This window comes from Apium graveolens, chromosome 4, assembly GCF_009905375.1.
Source record: "Apium graveolens cultivar Ventura chromosome 4, ASM990537v1, whole genome shotgun sequence".
NCBI lineage: Eukaryota > Viridiplantae > Streptophyta > Magnoliopsida > Apiales > Apiaceae > Apium > Apium graveolens.
This window is the reverse complement of record NC_133650.1, coordinates 294,927,454-294,946,252: the sequence shown is the minus strand read 5'-3', so window position 1 is coordinate 294,946,252 and position 18,799 is coordinate 294,927,454. Positions and strand designations below refer to the sequence as shown.

At 35.3% G+C, this 18,799-nt stretch overlaps 1 protein-coding gene and 1 pseudogene across 1 annotated transcript; both read left to right on the top strand.

The window, feature by feature from the left end:
- The first annotated feature begins 9,708 nt into the window (after positions 1–9,708).
- LOC141721245 (G-type lectin S-receptor-like serine/threonine-protein kinase At4g27290) lies at positions 9,709–13,120 on the top strand. Its single transcript, XM_074524068.1, has 7 exons — positions 9,709–11,192; positions 11,336–11,452; positions 11,541–11,698; positions 11,827–12,037; positions 12,140–12,377; positions 12,455–12,605; positions 12,697–13,120. The coding sequence occupies exons 1-7, from the start codon at positions 9,881–9,883 to the stop codon at positions 12,991–12,993; spliced, it is 2,484 nt and encodes an 827-aa protein (XP_074380169.1). The 5' UTR covers positions 9,709–9,880; the 3' UTR covers positions 12,994–13,120.
- A 1,070-nt stretch (positions 13,121–14,190) lies between these two features.
- LOC141721243 (G-type lectin S-receptor-like serine/threonine-protein kinase At4g27290) lies at positions 14,191–18,366 on the top strand (annotated as a pseudogene).
- The last annotated feature ends 433 nt before the right edge of the window (positions 18,367–18,799 follow it).

Here is an 18,799-nt window from a genome sequence, read left to right as displayed (position 1 = left end):
AAACTCAAGAACAAAAATTTAAGTTCTTGAAAAACACTATTCACCCTCTTCTTCCATGATTTTTAAGAGGAGATTGTGAATGAATTTGAAGCTCAAACTTATAGGATAGCTATATCTATGCATAAGGAGTATTAGATAATTACCTCACTAATTAACAAGGCTTGGATCTCGGATTTTGGATTTTCCTTCTTGAAAAAAAAAAGAATGGCCGAGAGCTTTCTTTGAAGAAATGAAGTCAACTTTGTGTTTTTGGTGAAATGAATTGTTGGTTGGTTGTTTTTGGTTTTTGTTTTGATTTATTACTTTTAACCATGGTGAATTTTGTGTGGTTCTTAATCAACCAACAACACACTTCTCTTTGGTCATGCTTATGTCATCAATCATATGTCATCTTCCCATGCTTGTCCTCTTCTTATTGGTTTGATGACATCATCCTCACCAACCTCTTTGATTAGCTTCTAATTACTTGGTTAATGACCGCTGATCTGTTATACGGTTCGCTTAACTTTCGTTTTCGTTTATCGTTTGAGGGATCATACCTGGGATCTTATTACTTAGGTTCCCCTAAACCTTTCTCAATATTTTATATTCCTTTTATGATCCTCTCTAAAAATCCTTGAATTTAAATCTTTTTTATCATGTCACCTTATACTAAATTCTTTCGGTATCTGGTGGATTTTCGGGAAAAATCAAAGTGTTCGGATTTGGATTCTGACGATCTTTACATACACTTATTTACTTTATGGAATACTAATACGGTCTTAGAATTTCCATAACAGTACTCCTATATAGCGTGGTCTGATAATTTTCCTTAATCAGCATCATCAGTAAAAGTTACTATTCATCCGTGTTTCAAAAATTCCAAAAATTGGGGTTATTACATTTTCTCTGTGATTCTATTGTTAAGGCATTTTCTGGCAAGATTAGTAATTTTGATGCTATTAGCTATTCTATTATTAACATGTTTTACATGCTTTTGAGTGATAAATATTTTAATTTTAGTAATGTAAGAATTATGGTATAAATTAGAAGACATTAAGAAAAGGTCTATGAACATATATTATGCTAGATTCTTTATGTTGCTAGCTAATTTTTTTCTGAAGATCTTGCAATTGAGAACCCAATCAACAAGAGCTTGATTGGTGGGTTCAAGAAAAGAGAGTTATTGATGATTTAAACAGGGAAAATCACCACAGTGAGATTCCCCTCATCTATTTACTAATCATGGAGGCACAACAGGTAAATGAGGTAATTTCCTCTGCTCCAATCTCTACCCAACCACAAATTTCTTTGCAAACAACTGTGCCTATGACATGCAGTGACCAAAAAGGTGTCTACCAAGCCACAAAATCAATAATTTATAAATCCAAGTCAAAGAAAACCCACTCTAGTTCCTCTCAAAAGAAACTAGTTTCAAAATCTACCAAACACCAAGAGGGGAGTGTGCAGGGTGGTGAGCAAGGTGAGGGACAGGGTGAAAATCAAAGAAACCCTAAGAATAAGGAGAGTGAGGTAAGTGAACCCCAAACCAGCCACATTGCATTCTCTCAATAGGCTGTAATGCTTAATAAGGATTTAAGCTCATTGCTAGTAGCATCCTCCTAAAAGGATGTGACTATTAAAACAAGCTCTCAACCAAGAGCACATGCCAAAAGGGTTAGGGATATAGACCAACCTCAAATTTACATTAGAAAGAGGAAATCTAAAATAATTGGGGATACAAAGGGTACATACACAGTGCCAACTGCAGTCAAAGACTCAGTTAATGCACCTTCTCAAAGTCAGATTGACGTGGCTCCAATAAATATGGAGTCACAGTCAAAATCTCTTATAATTGAAACACCTCAACATAAAATTCTCCCACAAACTCACTGGATGTGGACATGATACACACATCAATTTCTAATTCTCCATCTTTAACTCTCATGGAGAAGCCAAAATCTCAAGCAAGTGAGCATCATCTTTTGGATGATTTGTTGGCTCACTTGCCATTTCTTTCTGATTCTACTGAGAAATCTGTGCATAATCTCAAATCTATCACCATAGATTCTACAGTAGTTTCAACTCCAAATTCTATCATTTCTACTCTCTCGACAGATATTCTTCATCCGTTGACTAGTGATTGTCTCTCGACAGATGTGCTTAACAACAATCATCCGTTGAATTTCTCAACTACTATCTCGACGGATGTCTCTCATCCGTTAAATGTCACTACACCACTTGAAATTTTCACAAATGTTACAAGTGTAGATGACTTAGTAGTAGTTCAATCACTACTAGGATTGAGGGAAGAGAGTGAACTGAGTGAGAGACTGAGTTACTCTCAGGCAAAAGGAGAGGAAATGAGTGACAAAATGCATGCTATTTCTTCCAGCATGGCAAGAGTGAGTGAGAGGAGTTCCACCTTAGATGGTGAAGGTGAGGGTGTGAGGGTGGGAAGCCAAGGGGAGCCCTTGATGCAACAAAAGAGAGATCAATAGAGAAATGCAGGTATAAATGAAGAATGGGAAGAGCCCATTATTAGTGAGTTAAGGGATGTCAATGAGGCTAAAAAGAAGCAGTTATTTCAGCAAGAATATCAAGTTGTTTTAGATTCTGTTTCTTTTGAGGCTGAGGCATTTAATCATCTTGTTCCAGCTTATCAAATTCTAGCTGAACAGGGCAATGAGGCTATTGAGAGAATATTAAACTTGGTGCATACAACATCTTCTATGCTAAGGGCCAATGAGGCAATCAACTCTCTTCCACCTATGGTTAGTGATGATTTTGAGTTAGATTCCAGTGGCATATTTGGAGGTGCTTACAATGAGGAAGATGATGGCATGGATTTAAGGGGAGATGCAGATCCTAGCTCAAGCACAAACACTCCATACTAGATGTTTAGAAAAGACAACAGTGACCATCATTTTAAATCAACTATTTTCAAGCTTATCCATCAAACTCAGACATCTCTTCAAGCCACTATAGATGCCAACACCAAAAGTCTTCTCCAAACCCATCTTGAATCTCTACAACTGCACAAGATTCAATCTCTCAAACAGAGTCAATATGTGGATGAAACCAAGAACACCATTGGGCAAGTCAAGAAAGATACCAATGAAAGAATGGAGTGTAAACTTCCAGAGTCCACTATGAAAGACATTCAAAAAAAGCTCAGGAAGGAGTCTGACTTGAGTAGCAAAATTGACTCTTTGAACACTAGATTGACAGCATTGGAAAATTCAATCACCGATTCATCTCAACCAGGTTCATCAAAGATTTCTTCTTCAAAAACTGGTGGCTGCTCAAACTCCAACCCCTGCTATACTTGATGATAAAAAAGGGGGAGAAAGATGCACTTGTCCCAGTCAGTAAGGGGGAGAAAGATGCACTTATCCAAGGTAGTGAGGGGGAGAAGGATGTGCATATTAAAGTCAGCAAAGTGATTGTTCCAGCAATTACTTTCTGTAAGCCACCAGTTCTGGATAGCATTGACTTGATCAATATTACAGCAGCTGAGCTCAGGCTAAATGAACAAATGAAGCAAATTGATGAAAAGATTGAAAAGGTTTTTGGTCCAATTGCAAAGCAAGATAAATATGTGAAACACTTCACACAATTGAGACAAATTCCTATCAGTGAAATGAGCTTGCGGAACATGAAGAGAGGTCAAACATCTGCTAGAAGACAGCCAAAGGCCAATGTGATCTTGAAGCCCAAGAAACATTCTTCAAAATATTCTACCAAGAATTCTTTGGACCTAGTCTATGCAACTTCTCAGCCAGATGAAAAGAAACTGCTTGGTCATTCTATTGCTCACATCAAAGATCCAAGAGATTCAGTTTTAAAGGAGAGGATAGCCAAAGTCTACAGACATGGAAAAAAATTTTCTGTGATGGCTGGACATCCATAATTTGTAGAAGCCAAAAGAGAAGAAAAGTTGAGACTTAAGAATCAGAAAAGGCAGGCTGCCTTAGAAGCTAAGAAAAAGGCTGAAAAGGTTTCTACCAAATCTGAAGCTGAGAAGCCTGCTTCTATCACTGAAACTGAGAAACTGGAGGAACCAAAGCAGAAAATTGGAAAAAGGATGAGAAAGGAAACAGCCAAAAGGAAGCTGGATTTTGGAGAAGAAGAAGAGGAAGAAGATGACCCTGAGCCTACCCAGTCTACCACTACAAATCAATCAACCTTGCACACTATGGAGCAAGCTGATGTGTTTATTTTATTCTAACTAACCGCAAGCGCACGGTGTCTATTGCTAGTACAAGGTGGCAAGTGGGTCGTATCCACAAGGAGACATGTTCTATCAATTTTGATTTAGTTACTATCAATTGTTTCAAGGAAAAATCGATTATAAAGATTTTAACTAACTAATAACTATGACTAAATTAACACTAATTAATTAGACTTTAAACAAGTAATTAAAAACCTAGGGCAATCAGGTCCACCATGCTTACAAAATAATCGGCTTCTAAGCTGCAACAATAAATGTGATCATATAACTAAAGTATGTTAATCTCTCACGAGCATTAAAACTCTCGAAATCTTACACAATTTATCACTTCTAGTAATTTAATTAGTTAGGTAATTAGAGCAACTGTTAATCTCTCCCAAGCATTAACGCTCTCAGAAATCCAATGATGCTCCCGCTCTCACTTTCGATTCTGCTAATCGTATGTGTGCCTCTAGTGAGTAAAATATCCCGATCTATTAATCCTATTGCATAGAATTAATTCAAGATATCGGCCGACTACACAAATTAATGATGAAAACATAATCAATTAGAGTTAAGTATAATCAATCAAATCACTGTGAAAATCATGCAAAGATTATAATGCAAACATGGCTTCCCCTTAATGCCCTATAAACGACTACTCGCTAATATTTACACAAGTAAAAAAACTAAGATAATAAAGAAGCATAATTGAACTAATAAGAACACGTAAGAAAATCAGATGAGAAAACCTGTAACATTCAATCTTGTCACCCAACCAAAATCCATGGTTTTCTTCTCTGTATATAAAACTCTAACTATTCCTCCTCTACAATAATACGTATCTAATAATATTTCTAAAACTAATAATAAAATCTGATCTTCTTCTAAATAGTATAAGTGTTTTATTATTGTAATCAAATTACAAGTGAGAGTTCTAAACCGAATAGGATTCTGTAATAAAAATTCGTAGTTGTATGTTCATTGCAGTTTATGGGCTGCTCCAGTTGAATTCTCCTTATTAGACCATCTCTGAATTAAATATAATTCTGTGGGCTTCGCATGGACTGTAAGATCGTCAAAAACGGACTTCTGGATCTCTAGATACGGCCCAAACAGTATTTGAAGCCCGTGGAGTCCAATATTACGAATTTTCTTCTATTTTCACTTCAAAATTGGACTTTTTGCTCCAAATCCTTCCAAGTCTAGAATTTCCTTATAACCTATAATAAAACATCAAAACCTATTAAATAAATATCCAAATCAGTGCAAAATAGAATTAATATGAGAATAAAATCATATAATATATATATATATATACACTCTATCACAAGCTGAAATCAAGGTCTATCCAGATGTGAATTTTCATGGTGAGTCAAATAATTCCAAAGGATGAACCAATAGACTGGGAAAGCCTACCTATCACTGATATAAACTTCTCAATTCCAACTACCTCAGCTAAAAGAAAAAAGTCAAAACCAAGCAAGCCAGTCAAGTCACTTCCATTCAAATCCAAAACACTACCCAAGCCCAAACCTACAGTCAACAAAGGAGATCAACTATTCATTTGTGACATTAAGGAGTTCTCAAACATCAATCTCTATCTGAATGATCTGGATAAAGTGAGAGCTATTGATTCCCGCAAAAGATTGCCTGAGAGACTTGTGTTCAAGTACAGGGGTGGCAAGGAAATTATTTGGCCTCTTCATAGGATTCTCAATGAAGGCTATACTGTCTTAGTAAGATATTCTCTGCAATCAAGAAAGATTTTGGATTTACCAAGGTGGCCAAAATAGAGATACTTAATAATATTCATCAAATAAGACAAAGCTGGAGAGACCCAAGTGCACTTCCAAGAATCTTAACTATTCCTTACACTGGAAGCAGAGTGCACTTGAAACCCTACTGGTTGATGGAGTTCAAAGATGAAAGGAATACCGGAAAATTCTTCAGACTGGAGGACCAGCTAAAGATATCAAGTAATGAAACTCTAAATGAAATGCAAGAGATGCTGGATTTGTCCAATGAATATGAAGTTGAGTTCTACAGACAACTTCAACTCCAGATTGAAGAGAACAATGAAAAGCTAGGAAAGAGGACCAGACATTCAAGGAGAAAAGATCAATTTTCTCAGACTAGAGGAGCACCTTGAACAAAGCTGCAAGACTTGTGTGAACTTTCTTTTGTCAATTTCAAATAAAATTTGCAACACTTATCATTAAATCTGCCATTAAATGAATATGTTGTAAAAAGTATTTGGTTATCATCAAGTCCCTCTAAATTTATGCCTACAATTCCAGTAGACATAAATTGGTGGAGATTGTTAGGAATATGTTATAGACTTGATGATATGTTACAAAAACACCTTAGTAAATTTGATGAAGTGTAATTGTAACTTTCGATGGATGATCATGTCTGTCATCCGTTGAAAGAGTCTATCATCCGTTGAAAGAGTAGCTTATGTATTAATAAGTATTTTGTAGCACATTCCCGTATATTGTAATGCCTTAAAGAATTAGAAGTTGTAGGACATTCTAAGTCATGTTGACTGCAAGAATGATATATATGTAAAATAGGTTAGTAAAATTGTTTATATGAGATGCCTTGTAATTTTACATAAGTGAAATTGAGTCAACTGTTATGGAAACACTTTCAACGGATTTTCTTTACAAGATTTCGACGGATGATCCAAGTCACATTTCGACGGATGATTCAATGGAGCTTCGATGGATGATCCAACTGAGTCTCAACGGATGACGAATTTCAAACAGGAGTTGATAGTGACTTGACAGTCACATGGGTTAATTACACACAAAAGGAATGTGGCAGCCTGTAATCAGGTTTTAGAGAATAAAGAAGCATTTTCATTTCCATGCTTACTTGAAGAAAATCAAACATACTGGAAGAAGCATGTGATTAGACAAAGACATATTTTGTTTTACTAGTTTATCTTATTCACTTGTAACTTGGTAATATATAAAACAAGGGTAGCTAGTAGTAAATATAGCAATCAACTAGAGAACTAAAAAAAAGCTGTCTCTGTGAATAATTTCTCTGTTCTTTGTGATTCTGCTTGTAAGCGGCTGTGTGCAATCCTTGTATCACCGAGTCCCCGAAATATATATATCTCTGGTGGATAAGTTCAATCCACCCGAAAGTTTTTAAATACTTGTGTTTAAATTACTTTGTGTTTTGAATACATCAATACTTTCATTCCGCACATTTGCATATTCAAACACTGTTAGGTATATTTGTGAGAGAAGTTCTTAAAATTAAGAAGAAACCAAGAATTACATTCAATCCCCCCCTCTATAATTCAACTGTTAGATTGTCTGGGATGAACAAAGATCTAGTACTCAATTAATCAAGAAGATGCGATTTATAGAGAGTTGCGGAAGAAATCTAATATAAGATGAACAAACAAGAATTACATTCAACCCCCCCTAATTCAAGTGTTAGCTTGTCTGGGATTAACAAAGATCTAGTACTCAATTAATCAAGAATATGCGATTTATAGAGAGTTGCAGAAGAAATCTAATATAAGATGAACACATGAGTTAAATGATTCTGAACGAATCTTAAACAACAAGGCGAAGATCGAGTATTGAGCAATTTGTGATTTTCGATTGAGATCTCGATCTGAACTTTTACGGAATAGAATCGTTTGACCACTCTGATACCATGTTATTTGACAAGTAATGTAACTAATCCAAATTGTATATTAGTATTGTAAAAGATGAAGATCATGAAGAAGAACTCCATTAATAAACTCTCAATACTTACTGGCTAAGCTTTTATCATTGTGTGTGTTATAAGAAATGTGTTTGTTGTGTTGTTATTTCTAACTAGTTGTTTCTATATTTATACAAAGATAAAGTAAACACTGTTAAGCTGAGTTGTCAAGTTGGTGAGATGTGTTTTTATCCGAAATTAATCTTAATAATATCATTTTAAATCTGTTCAAACCTGTATATTATGAAGAGTAATGCTATAACTATTTCGGAAATCAATTTTGTATTAGTAATATTTTTCATTTATAAATATGATTACAATTTTGGCGTTTCACTAGTACACAAAAAAAGGTTTGGTTTGAAGTCAGCTAAAAAATGAGGGAAATTATATTTTCAAATCAACTCTTTTACCTCCATATCAAAATTAGGAGAATGGATGAAATTATTCTCAACCTATTTTTCTATATTTAACTTGTTATTCTGCATGCATGGGGCATTATTATCTTTTCAAATATGTTAGCTCTCGAAATTCAAAACATTCTCTAGAAAGTTATGTCATCTCACTGTATAGTTAACTAATTTTTGCATCGGATAAATTAAAAAATAACTCTTTTTAGAGATATGTATATAATTTTCACGAACAGTTTTTTTCTGATTTAAAGTGTTCGTTTATGGACAATCTATCTATTCTTAGCATGATATTAGACAATCTCGGTTATTACTCAAACAAGCATGAAATGTATTCTTGCATATTCATCCATGGTCCGATATGTAAGTATTGGAATAATTGTTGGACGCTCAAATGATTTAATTCATTTTTGTTAATTCTTTTCAAGGTGAATTTAGTATTTTCACAAACAGTTAATATTTCATTCGAATATCATCGAACTCACATTTGGATAAAAAAATTTATCTGACAAAATTATCGAACATTGTTTGTTTTTTTAAAATTTTATTCGAGTTCGCTAAAAAATTGTTTGAGGGATTCGATTACAGCTCTAGTTGTACACATCTTTATAATAATCCATTTCCAATTTTTATAGGATTTAAACTTTTGTATTAAATAAAAAAATTATTACCATTTTTCCAATTTAGTTGAGGTGTTGGCATTAATTAGAGTTGACTAAACTCACACTCTGAACAATTTTACAACAGGGACCAAAGAAATGTTCTTGGTTTGACTTCAGATCAAATGGCCTTCCTGTCGATTAGACATCTCAACTGTATCATCACTGCTAGACAGTAGGCCTAGTAAATTTAGTAGTATCATTAGTTGGTGTGTGAGGGTTCAATTATTATCAACTATCAATATTCAATCCATTATAAGGGAACTATAATTTTCTTTTCCTAAATAAATAAATGGGAGGCTATCATTTCTTGTACATTGAAAATTATATTTACACTTTCTAAAATCCTATATTAGTATAATGAAAACTACATTGCAAATGTATTTTTCGAATTTTATTTATACACATAAAAATGTACGTTCTAACAAATTTGATAACTAGAATAAATTGATGGGACTAACCTAATAATTTACAAGAGTTAATGACTGATATATGTAAAAAATTACAAAATGACGTGATATAACAGGTGTGGTAATTTAATTTATGGGCATATATGAATATAAGCTGGATCCCATATTATTTTGAGAAAAGTTACCAATTATAAAATATTTAGGAAAAAAATTGTAATAATTTTTGGGACGTGTAACATTTTTCAATTTCCAATGTTATATAATTTTGAATGTCACTGACAAAGTGCTCTTGGACTTCATGCATGCTTAAACATATGATATGACATATCCATGTTTAATCTGCTTTCGGTACTTGAGTATAAAAACTTCAGAGTTTCCTTGCAAATTTTCTTGGGAACCAATTTTGATCTTTTGTCGCACATATGCTATAAAACGCTATCTTCCTCTTCAGAATAACTCAGTAATGATATAGCAAATTTGATGGAAGACTGGAGCTCCTCGATTGCATTAATTACTTTTTTATTTTACAGTTTCACGTTCTTTGCTTCAATAGATTCTACAGCAGCAGCAGCTGGAGACATTTTAAGAGCCAACCAATACCTTAAAGATGGAAGTAGTATTGTTTCAGCTGGTGGTCATTTCGAGCTCGGTTTCTGTAGTCCTGGAAGGTTCGCAAATCGATACTTGGGCATATGGTATAAGAAGATACCCCGACAAACAATTGTGTGGATTGCCAACAGAGAAACTCCTCTTAGTACTACATCTGGTCTCCTAAAACTTAACAGCAACGGAAATCTTGTCATTCTCAATGCTTCTGATGATGTAGTTTGGTCATCAAACTCCTCGACATCTCTGAATGATCCTGTGTTGCAGCTGTTGGATTCTGGAAATCTTGTTATTAGAGACGGCGCTGACACAGACACTGAAAAGTACTTGTGGCAAAGTTTTGATAAACCTGGAAATACTCAATTACCGGGTGCTAAGCTTGGGTGGAATTTGGAAACAGGGCTTGAAAGGTACATCAGTTCTTGGAAAAGTGACGATGATCCATCTCCAGGTAATTATACATTACATGCTGATCGTAATGGATTTCCACAAATAATTTTGAGGAAAGGCTCTGCTATACAAGCTCGTGCTGGTCCTTGGAACGGTGTTCGCTTTTCTGGCACACCTGATCTGAAACCAAACCCCATTTTTAAGTTTGGTTTTGTTTTTAATGATAAGGAGTTGTATTACCATTATGAACTTCTTAATGATTCAGTTTATTCCGCGATGTCAATGAATCCACTGGGTTATAATCAGAGATGGATGTGGAATGAAAAATCTCAAAATTGGGAACTTTATTTTACTCGTCAGTTAGATTTATGTGATAATTATGCGTTATGTGGACCTTATGGGAGTTGTAACATTAACAATTCTCCATTATGCCGGTGCTTGGATGGATTTGAGCCAAAACATAAAAAGGAATGGAATGTTGCAAACTGGTCAGGTGGATGTGTAAGGAAAGTACAATTGAGGTGCACAAACGGAGAGGCATTTGTGATGCATCCTGGGTTGAAATTACCGGATACTCAGCGTTCCTGGTTTGATAGAAATATGAGCCTTGATGAGTGTAAGAGGGCGTGTTTGAAGAATTGCTCGTGCACAGCTTACGCAAATACAGATATTAGAGGTGGTGGAAGCGGATGCTTGTTATGGTTTAAAGAGCTTTTAGATATTAGAGAGTTCAATGAAAATGGTCAAGATCTCTACATAAGAAGGGCTTCTTCTGAATTGGCTGCATTAGTATCAGGTAAACTCAATTTGTCTCTGGTATTTTTTTCCTAATACCGTAATTTGTCTTCATTTTGCTACCACAGATAGTGATCTTCTTAATAATTCTGGTTAATGTATGTAGTTTTCCAAATTGACATTACTTTTTGCCTGAATATGAAGCTAAAAAAGAAAGGTCCAAATTAAGGTACACAATTATCCCTGTTCTGTTGATTTTTACAACGATAGTGGGTGTATGCCTCGTTGTGCTCTGGAAGAAGAAGAAGCAGCACACAAAAGGTAATATAGTGATCTAGCAAATCTTAGGTTTTCTGCCAACTCTTTGCTTAGATTTTTTATTGTATGCCTTTGAATGCGGTAATTGTAGGGATAACAGGGCTGTATCTTGAAAATGACGGTTTAAATTGGGACGGTGGTGAGGATTTAGAGCTGCCCTTGTTTGACTTGACAACTTTAGCTAATGCAACCAATGGTTTCTCAATCAACTCTAAGCTTGGAGAAGGTGGCTTTGGGCCTGTCTACAAGGTAATCTTTAAATCAACGAACATATGGTTAATGTTTTCACATTGCAAGTGTATATTCATTTCCCATCAAAGCATAATGGTGCAGAATATGACTTAAGAGTTATGACTTGTAACATCGATACTTTTTAGGGTACGCTTGGCAGGGGAAAAGAAATAGCTGTAAAGAGGCTCTCAAAGAGTTCAAACCAAGGGTTGACAGAATTTAAAAATGAAGTTTCATGCATTGCTCAACTTCAGCACAGAAACCTTGTGAAGCTTCTTGGATGTTCTGTGCAGGAAGGAGAAAGATTGTTGGTGTATGAATACATGCCTAACAAAAGCTTAGACTCGTACATATTTGGTATACTTATTCTCTGTTAATACACTGCCTTTCTTTTTCAAGTCAGATACTCTACGACTAGCATTTCAAAAATGGGATTAACTAGAATGACAATTTGCACAGATAAAAAGCAAAGCTACAAGCTTGACTGGCCTATGCGGCATAACATCATAAATGGCATTGCAAGGGGACTTCTTTATCTTCATCAGGATTGCAGACAGCGGATCATACATAGAGATCTCAAAGCTAGCAATGTTCTGCTTGATCATGAGATGAACCCGAAAATTTCAGACTTTGGCACTGCAAGGATCTGTGGAGAGACTGAAACTGAAGCCTATACAACTAGAGTAGTTGGAACATAGTAAGAATATCTCCAGTTGTTACAAATAGTACTTCCATAAGCCAAATTTTGATGCATTATACAACTTGTTCTTGCAGTGGTTACATGTCTCCTGAATATGCATTGGATGGCCTATTCTCGGTGAAATCTGATGTCTATAGCTTTGGGGTACTGCTGTTAGAGATAGTGAGGGGCGAGAGGAACCAAAATTTTATTCATCTGGATCACGATCTTAACCTTCTCGGACATGTGAGTGCCTAGGCCATTAAACTATGCGATTCCTTGATTGTCTTTCTCTTATTAATAACTCTAATTATTTTCATGTCTCCAAATTGTTTAGGCATGGATAACCTATACAGATGGCAATGCTTTTGAGCTAGTAGATAAGGTTATTACACACTCCAGCCAGAAGCATCAATTTGAAGTATTCCGAGCCATCCAAATAGGGTTGTTGTGTGTGCAACAATATCCAGCTGATAGGCCAACCATGGCGACGGTGGTCTTAATGTTAACTAGTAAAATTCCCCTAGCTCAGCCTAAACAGCCTGGATTTTTCATCGAGAGGAAATTGCATGAAGGAGAGTCATTATCACCTTCATCCAACCATTTAAGTGTCACAACGATGGTTCCAAGATAAACAAATTATGTAGTGTTAATGTTTTCCGGACCTGTAAATTAGGATTAAAGTTTTTCTCTTTCACTGGTCCAGCAATAAAATTAGTAAAGTTTATATCTTGAAGTTTTTCTCCCAGAGTTCATTCTTTGTTCTTAGCATTCACTTCAGTATTGCTTACAATTTGATCATATAAGAGAGCTTGATAGTTTCGATGTCAACATCTTATTAAAACTTGCCAGACACACGGCAGTCATGGTACAATTTGAGCCTGAAGTATTGCTTGCACTTAGGAGTGTGTATAACATACCTACTGAACTACAGAAGCCTTCACCCCAGATTGCAACAAACAGAGCAAGTGTGCGACATCAAAGACATATTCCAAAACCACACAAAGCATCTATATAAATCTAATAGATTTCTTTTCATTTTCAGAGTTGACAATTGCTCTTAATATAAATTTAACAGTACTTCTTTTATGAATATCCAACACTAAACCCAAATTGCCACAGCCGCATAATAGTCTATGTCAAATTTTGGAGACGGCTCTATAAATTAGTTAGGGAATAAATGTCAAAAAACAAATCCAAATTCGATGATGCAGATTGCCAATCATGAAAATATAAGGTTAAATATAGAGGCTGCGCTTAGCCCTGCGACTAAAAAAAATCTAACAAGCAATGCAACGTGAATGGAGTGGGTTGCTTGGATGGATTATATATAGTTTAGAAATAGATGTTGCTTGTTCTATTTCTCAATCAGTAGCAGTTCCGTGATTTAGTTGTTCAACCAACCTATTCTCAATTAGCTGAAAATTAAGTCCATTGAAATAGACAGTAATCCCTAATCCAACTACTAGAACACTAAGATCTTACTCACAACACAAAGATAAAGTTTTTCATTAAAATAAATTCGATATTTGTACTCATTTTAAAATTTTCAGAACTCAGAAGTGATTAAGATAATACGGATTTGACGCTTGTTTTATTCGTTTTTGAACATTAAGAAGAATCTCATAACAGAGAGCTGAAGGATATTAGGTAGGTACAAGCCAAAACATAGTCTGTGTGTTTGTGTGTGTAATATTAAAATTATGAGACATTGACATCAACCCTGCCGAATGATATTTGACTGTTAAGATTCAACTTACATTTTCTTCTTTCTTGTCAAACCTTGCTTTTAAATTTTTTAAATGTGTAAATTATTGATGATAGGAACAACTTACAAGAGCAAAACAATGGAATGTAACACCTTGGTTTTATTTTCCACCATTTTGTTTCTCTCCTTCACCAACTCCTCCTCCGTTGTAGATGTTCTAAGAACAAATCAAACAATTCAAGATGGAGAGACAATTGTATCAGCAAATGGCCAATTTGAACTGGGATTTTTTAGCCCCGGAAGTGGCAATAATCTATACGTTGGTATATGGTTCAAGAATATATCATACGGGACAATTGTATGGGTGGCCAACAGAGATGCACCACTGAATAACACTTCTGGGATACTACGGATTGATCATAAGGCTATTTCACTATTTGCTAATGCTACTACTAATACAGTAGTTTGGTCATCCAATACCTCAAGATTTGTTGCAAATCCAGTGGCTCAGCTGTTGGATAGTGGAAATCTTGTTTTCAGGGACGAAAAAGATGATGGCATAAAAAATTTGGCATGGCAGAGTTTTGACTATATTGGAGATACTATGTTACCTGGCATGAAACTGGGAACAAATTTGGTGACGGGTCTACAATGGTATCTCTCATCGTGGAAAACTGTTAATGATCCGTCACCAGGAAGTTTTGTACATCGATTAGATACTCATGGTTATCCACAACTTACGCTGTGGAAAGGTTCAGAGCTGCATGCTAGGAGTGGACCTTGGGTTGGTAATCGTTTCAGTGGTAGTCCGGAGCCAAGAACAAACACAATTTACTCGAATGAGTTTTTTCTTGAAGAGAATGAGATCTATTATTCAGTACAGCTGTTCAGTAAAAGTTCCATTACAAGGTTTAAACTGACTCCAAATGGAATTTTACAGCGTCTGATATGGAATGATCAGAACAAAGAGTGGACAATTTATTTGACTTTACTAGCCAGTGATTGTGATCAATATGGAGTTTGCGGCCCATATGGTACTTGTGACATTAGCAGCTCTCCAAGATGTTCATGTCTGAGAGGGTTTAATCCAAAAATACCAGAAAAATGGGAAGCTGCAGACTGGAAAGATGGGTGTGTTCGTACAACTCCACTGGATTGTGGACATGGAGACGGTTTTATCAGGCATTCAGGTGTCAAATTGCCAGACACAAGACAGTCGTGGTACAATTTAAGCATGAATCTCAAGGAATGCAAAAGTATTTGCTTGAAGAATTGCTCTTGTACAGCTTATTCAAATATAAAGGTTGAAAAAGGTGGAAGTGGATGCTTGTTATGGTTTCAGGATTTGATGGATATCAAGGGCTTTACAGAAGATGGGCAAGATATTTATGTGAGAATGTCAGTCTCCGAGTTTGGTAAGACTATTATTTTTACACATTTACATCTGTTTCTCAAGTCTGCGCTGAGTAGAAATAAAAACGTCAAAATCAAAATGATTAAATGACTATGCTACTTTGATTTGTTTTTGTAGGTACAAGCAAAAAATACAGAGTGAAGCGAAAGCTGTTCATATCAATTCCTGTAGTATTAACAGTACTTGTATCAACCTGGGTGATCCCTCTATTTTTTTAAGAAGAGAAAGCTGAATAGTCAAGGCAAGTGTTTAATCTTTAAAAAAGGGTCCTTTGAACATTTAAATACTTGTGTTAGTGTGTACCATTTGCTTTTAAGTTGCTTCTAACTACGCAGGACAGTTACATGTAAATGAACACCAAAATCTGGAGTTACCATTATTTGAGTTCAGAACAATTGCAAATTCCACCAGCAACTTCTCCCACGATAAAAAGATTGGAGAGGGCGGCTTCGGACCTGTTTACAAGGTGAGTTATGATTGCAATGAGAAGGCAATTGCTTAGACATTACTTAAATCAAAAAAATTAGTGTACACATGTGTGTGTTGGAAAAACTTAGAGAAAAAAGAAGACACCTACATTTTTGAAGAGAACTTGTGCTGCTATATTTCTTGTTTTCTTTTCCTCCTGTAAAACTCAAGGTAAACTAGCCATTATATATGCTTTACAAACATATTAAAACTAACTACTACTAAAACTAACCACTACTAATTAATGGGTAAATTACATGTCCATAATCTACTCCATAACTCCACTAGCCCACTACTAAACAATTCTAAAATAATATTTTTCTCTAATAATTAATCTATTGCTAAATATCAAATAATTAAATAAACAAATAATTAATAACTAAATTTAAGATTATTCCAACAGTGTGGTCAGGTCAGAGTTTTTCCAGACGTTTCGTAGATTTGAAACATAATCTGCATAACCTGGGGAAACGATTTATAAAACTAATGGATTGGATTAGACACGTCTTAAATTCTATGAAAAGAAACCAATGTCTTACTAATTTATTTGAAGGGCTTGCTAGAGGATGGGCAACAAATAGCCGTGAAAAGGTTGTCCGAGAATTCAAGACAAGGAACAAAAGAATTCAAGAATGAAGTAGTATTGATCGCTAAACTTCAGCATCGAAATCTTGTATCACTTCTTGGTTATTGCATTGAGGAAGAGGAAAGGATTTTGATTTATGAATACATGCCCAACAAAAGCCTCGATTCTTATATTTTTGGTATATCCCTTTTCTAGAAGTTATCCTTTTTCACAACAATTATACCCCTGAGTTACAATCTTACTGTTATACTGTTTTTTCATCTTTTACATCATTTTATTATAACAAAATTTGAATAGATATTATTGAAAATGTGTAGATAAAGAAAATAGCAGGTTAGCAGACTGGCCAAAGCTCTACAAAATTATAAATGGAGTTGCCAGGGGACTTTTGTATCTTCATCAAGACTCCAAGCTAAGAATCATTCACAGAGATCTTAAAGCTAGCAATGTATTACTTGACCACGACATGAATCCGAAAATTTCAGACTTTGGCATGGCAAGAAGCTTTGGAGGAAGCCAAACTGAAGCAAATACAACAAGGTTGTTGGGACATAGTATGATTTATACAACTCTGCAACAAAGTTTTTGTTTTCTTACCTAAAACTAAAGTGCTCATTCTTTATGTCCGACAGTGGTTACATGCCTCCTGAGTATGTGATTGATGGCACATTCTCAACGAAATCTGATGTATATAGTTTCGGTGTCCTAGTACTAGAATTGGTAAGCGGCAAGAAAAACAGATGTTTTGAACATGCAGATCATAATCTTAACCTTCTGGGACATGTAAGTGCATTTGCATATATTATACACATTTATGCTATAGACATGCTTTTTTAATTTAAAAAGCATATCATATGCAAGCATTTATTTATTGCACCTCTACATGTAAGCTCAGAAATTAAATCTTCTAGGCATGGAGATGTTTTAATGAAGAGAAGCTTCAGGATTTGATTGACGGGGCAATCTTGGAGTTAAGTCAATATGAAGTAGATCGAATTGTTCAAATTGGATTACTTTGCGTTCAAGAATACCCAGAAGACAGACCAAACATGTCATCTGTGGTCATGATGTTAAACAGTACAATTGCGCTGCCAAAACCCGAGACACCTGGATTTTTCACAGAGAGAAGGCGGCATGTAAAAGATAACTCACAAAGCAATCATACGTTACCCTCAGCAGACGACTTCAGTTTTACTGCGATTGAACCACGGTAGTGCTTAGTTTTCTGCAGTGGATTATTTTCTTTAAAAGAACTTCTTTTCCTTCAGTTCAGATGATTGTATTGTATAATATTGTAGTTTAATTTCTAATCACATTGCTTAGTTAGAGGATAGGTACAGTGGAAGAATGTCTTGACTACTTTTGTAAATTAGGCTGGAGTTTCCTCATTGATTTCAAGAGGTGTATAGTGCAGAGAGCATTATAGCCCTGGCCTCATAGAACCAGTTAGCTTCTCCGGCATGATTATTGATAGAAGGCTAGTTTATATCTGCGCCAGTTTCCTCCCTGTACCATTATTTTATAGGGGGGCGGTCACGGTTCCTAGCAACGGTTTGCCAGGGACGTGTTATGCAAAAAAGTAATTTCTCTGTGCCGTGGACAATGTACGGGTCCCTGGGGCAATTTTTTGTAATCACAGCCGTTGGATGGTGTTGACACCATTCAAACGTTTGCTATCACACCATTGAACGGCTTAAAAACTGTTTGATGCTTAATTCGTCCCTAGCAAATGACACCATCAAACGGCTTAAAAACTGTTTGCCACTTAATTCGTTCCTAGCAAACGTTTGCAAGGGGCAGGGACTGTCCCCCTATTCTATAAAGTATTAACATCATTACATCATCGAGAACTGAAGCTCAGCTCTGAATGGAGTGCGAGCCTAACAAAGTGCATTGTGCAAAGAACTAAGTGCCATTTTATTGACTCAATGTAATTCAATATGTTTAACCCCCGTATTTATTTACCTTTGTTTGTTAATTAACAAATATATTATAATTATTTAGGAAGAAAAAGACAGGTTCAGACTGTCACAAAGAGAAGAATAATAATGCACTCACACTAACAAAAAGATCAGAGTTCACACTACTGCAGAGAAAAGCATGCATAACACATCAACAACCACAAACATTTGTAATATTTGATTGTCTCAAGTCTTTGTCTTATATTGGAATATATGGTCGAAGCAATTTAAATTTATGTCAAAACATTGTTTATCTAGAACACATTATTTATAAATTAAATTTTAAATAAAACATTAATTCTT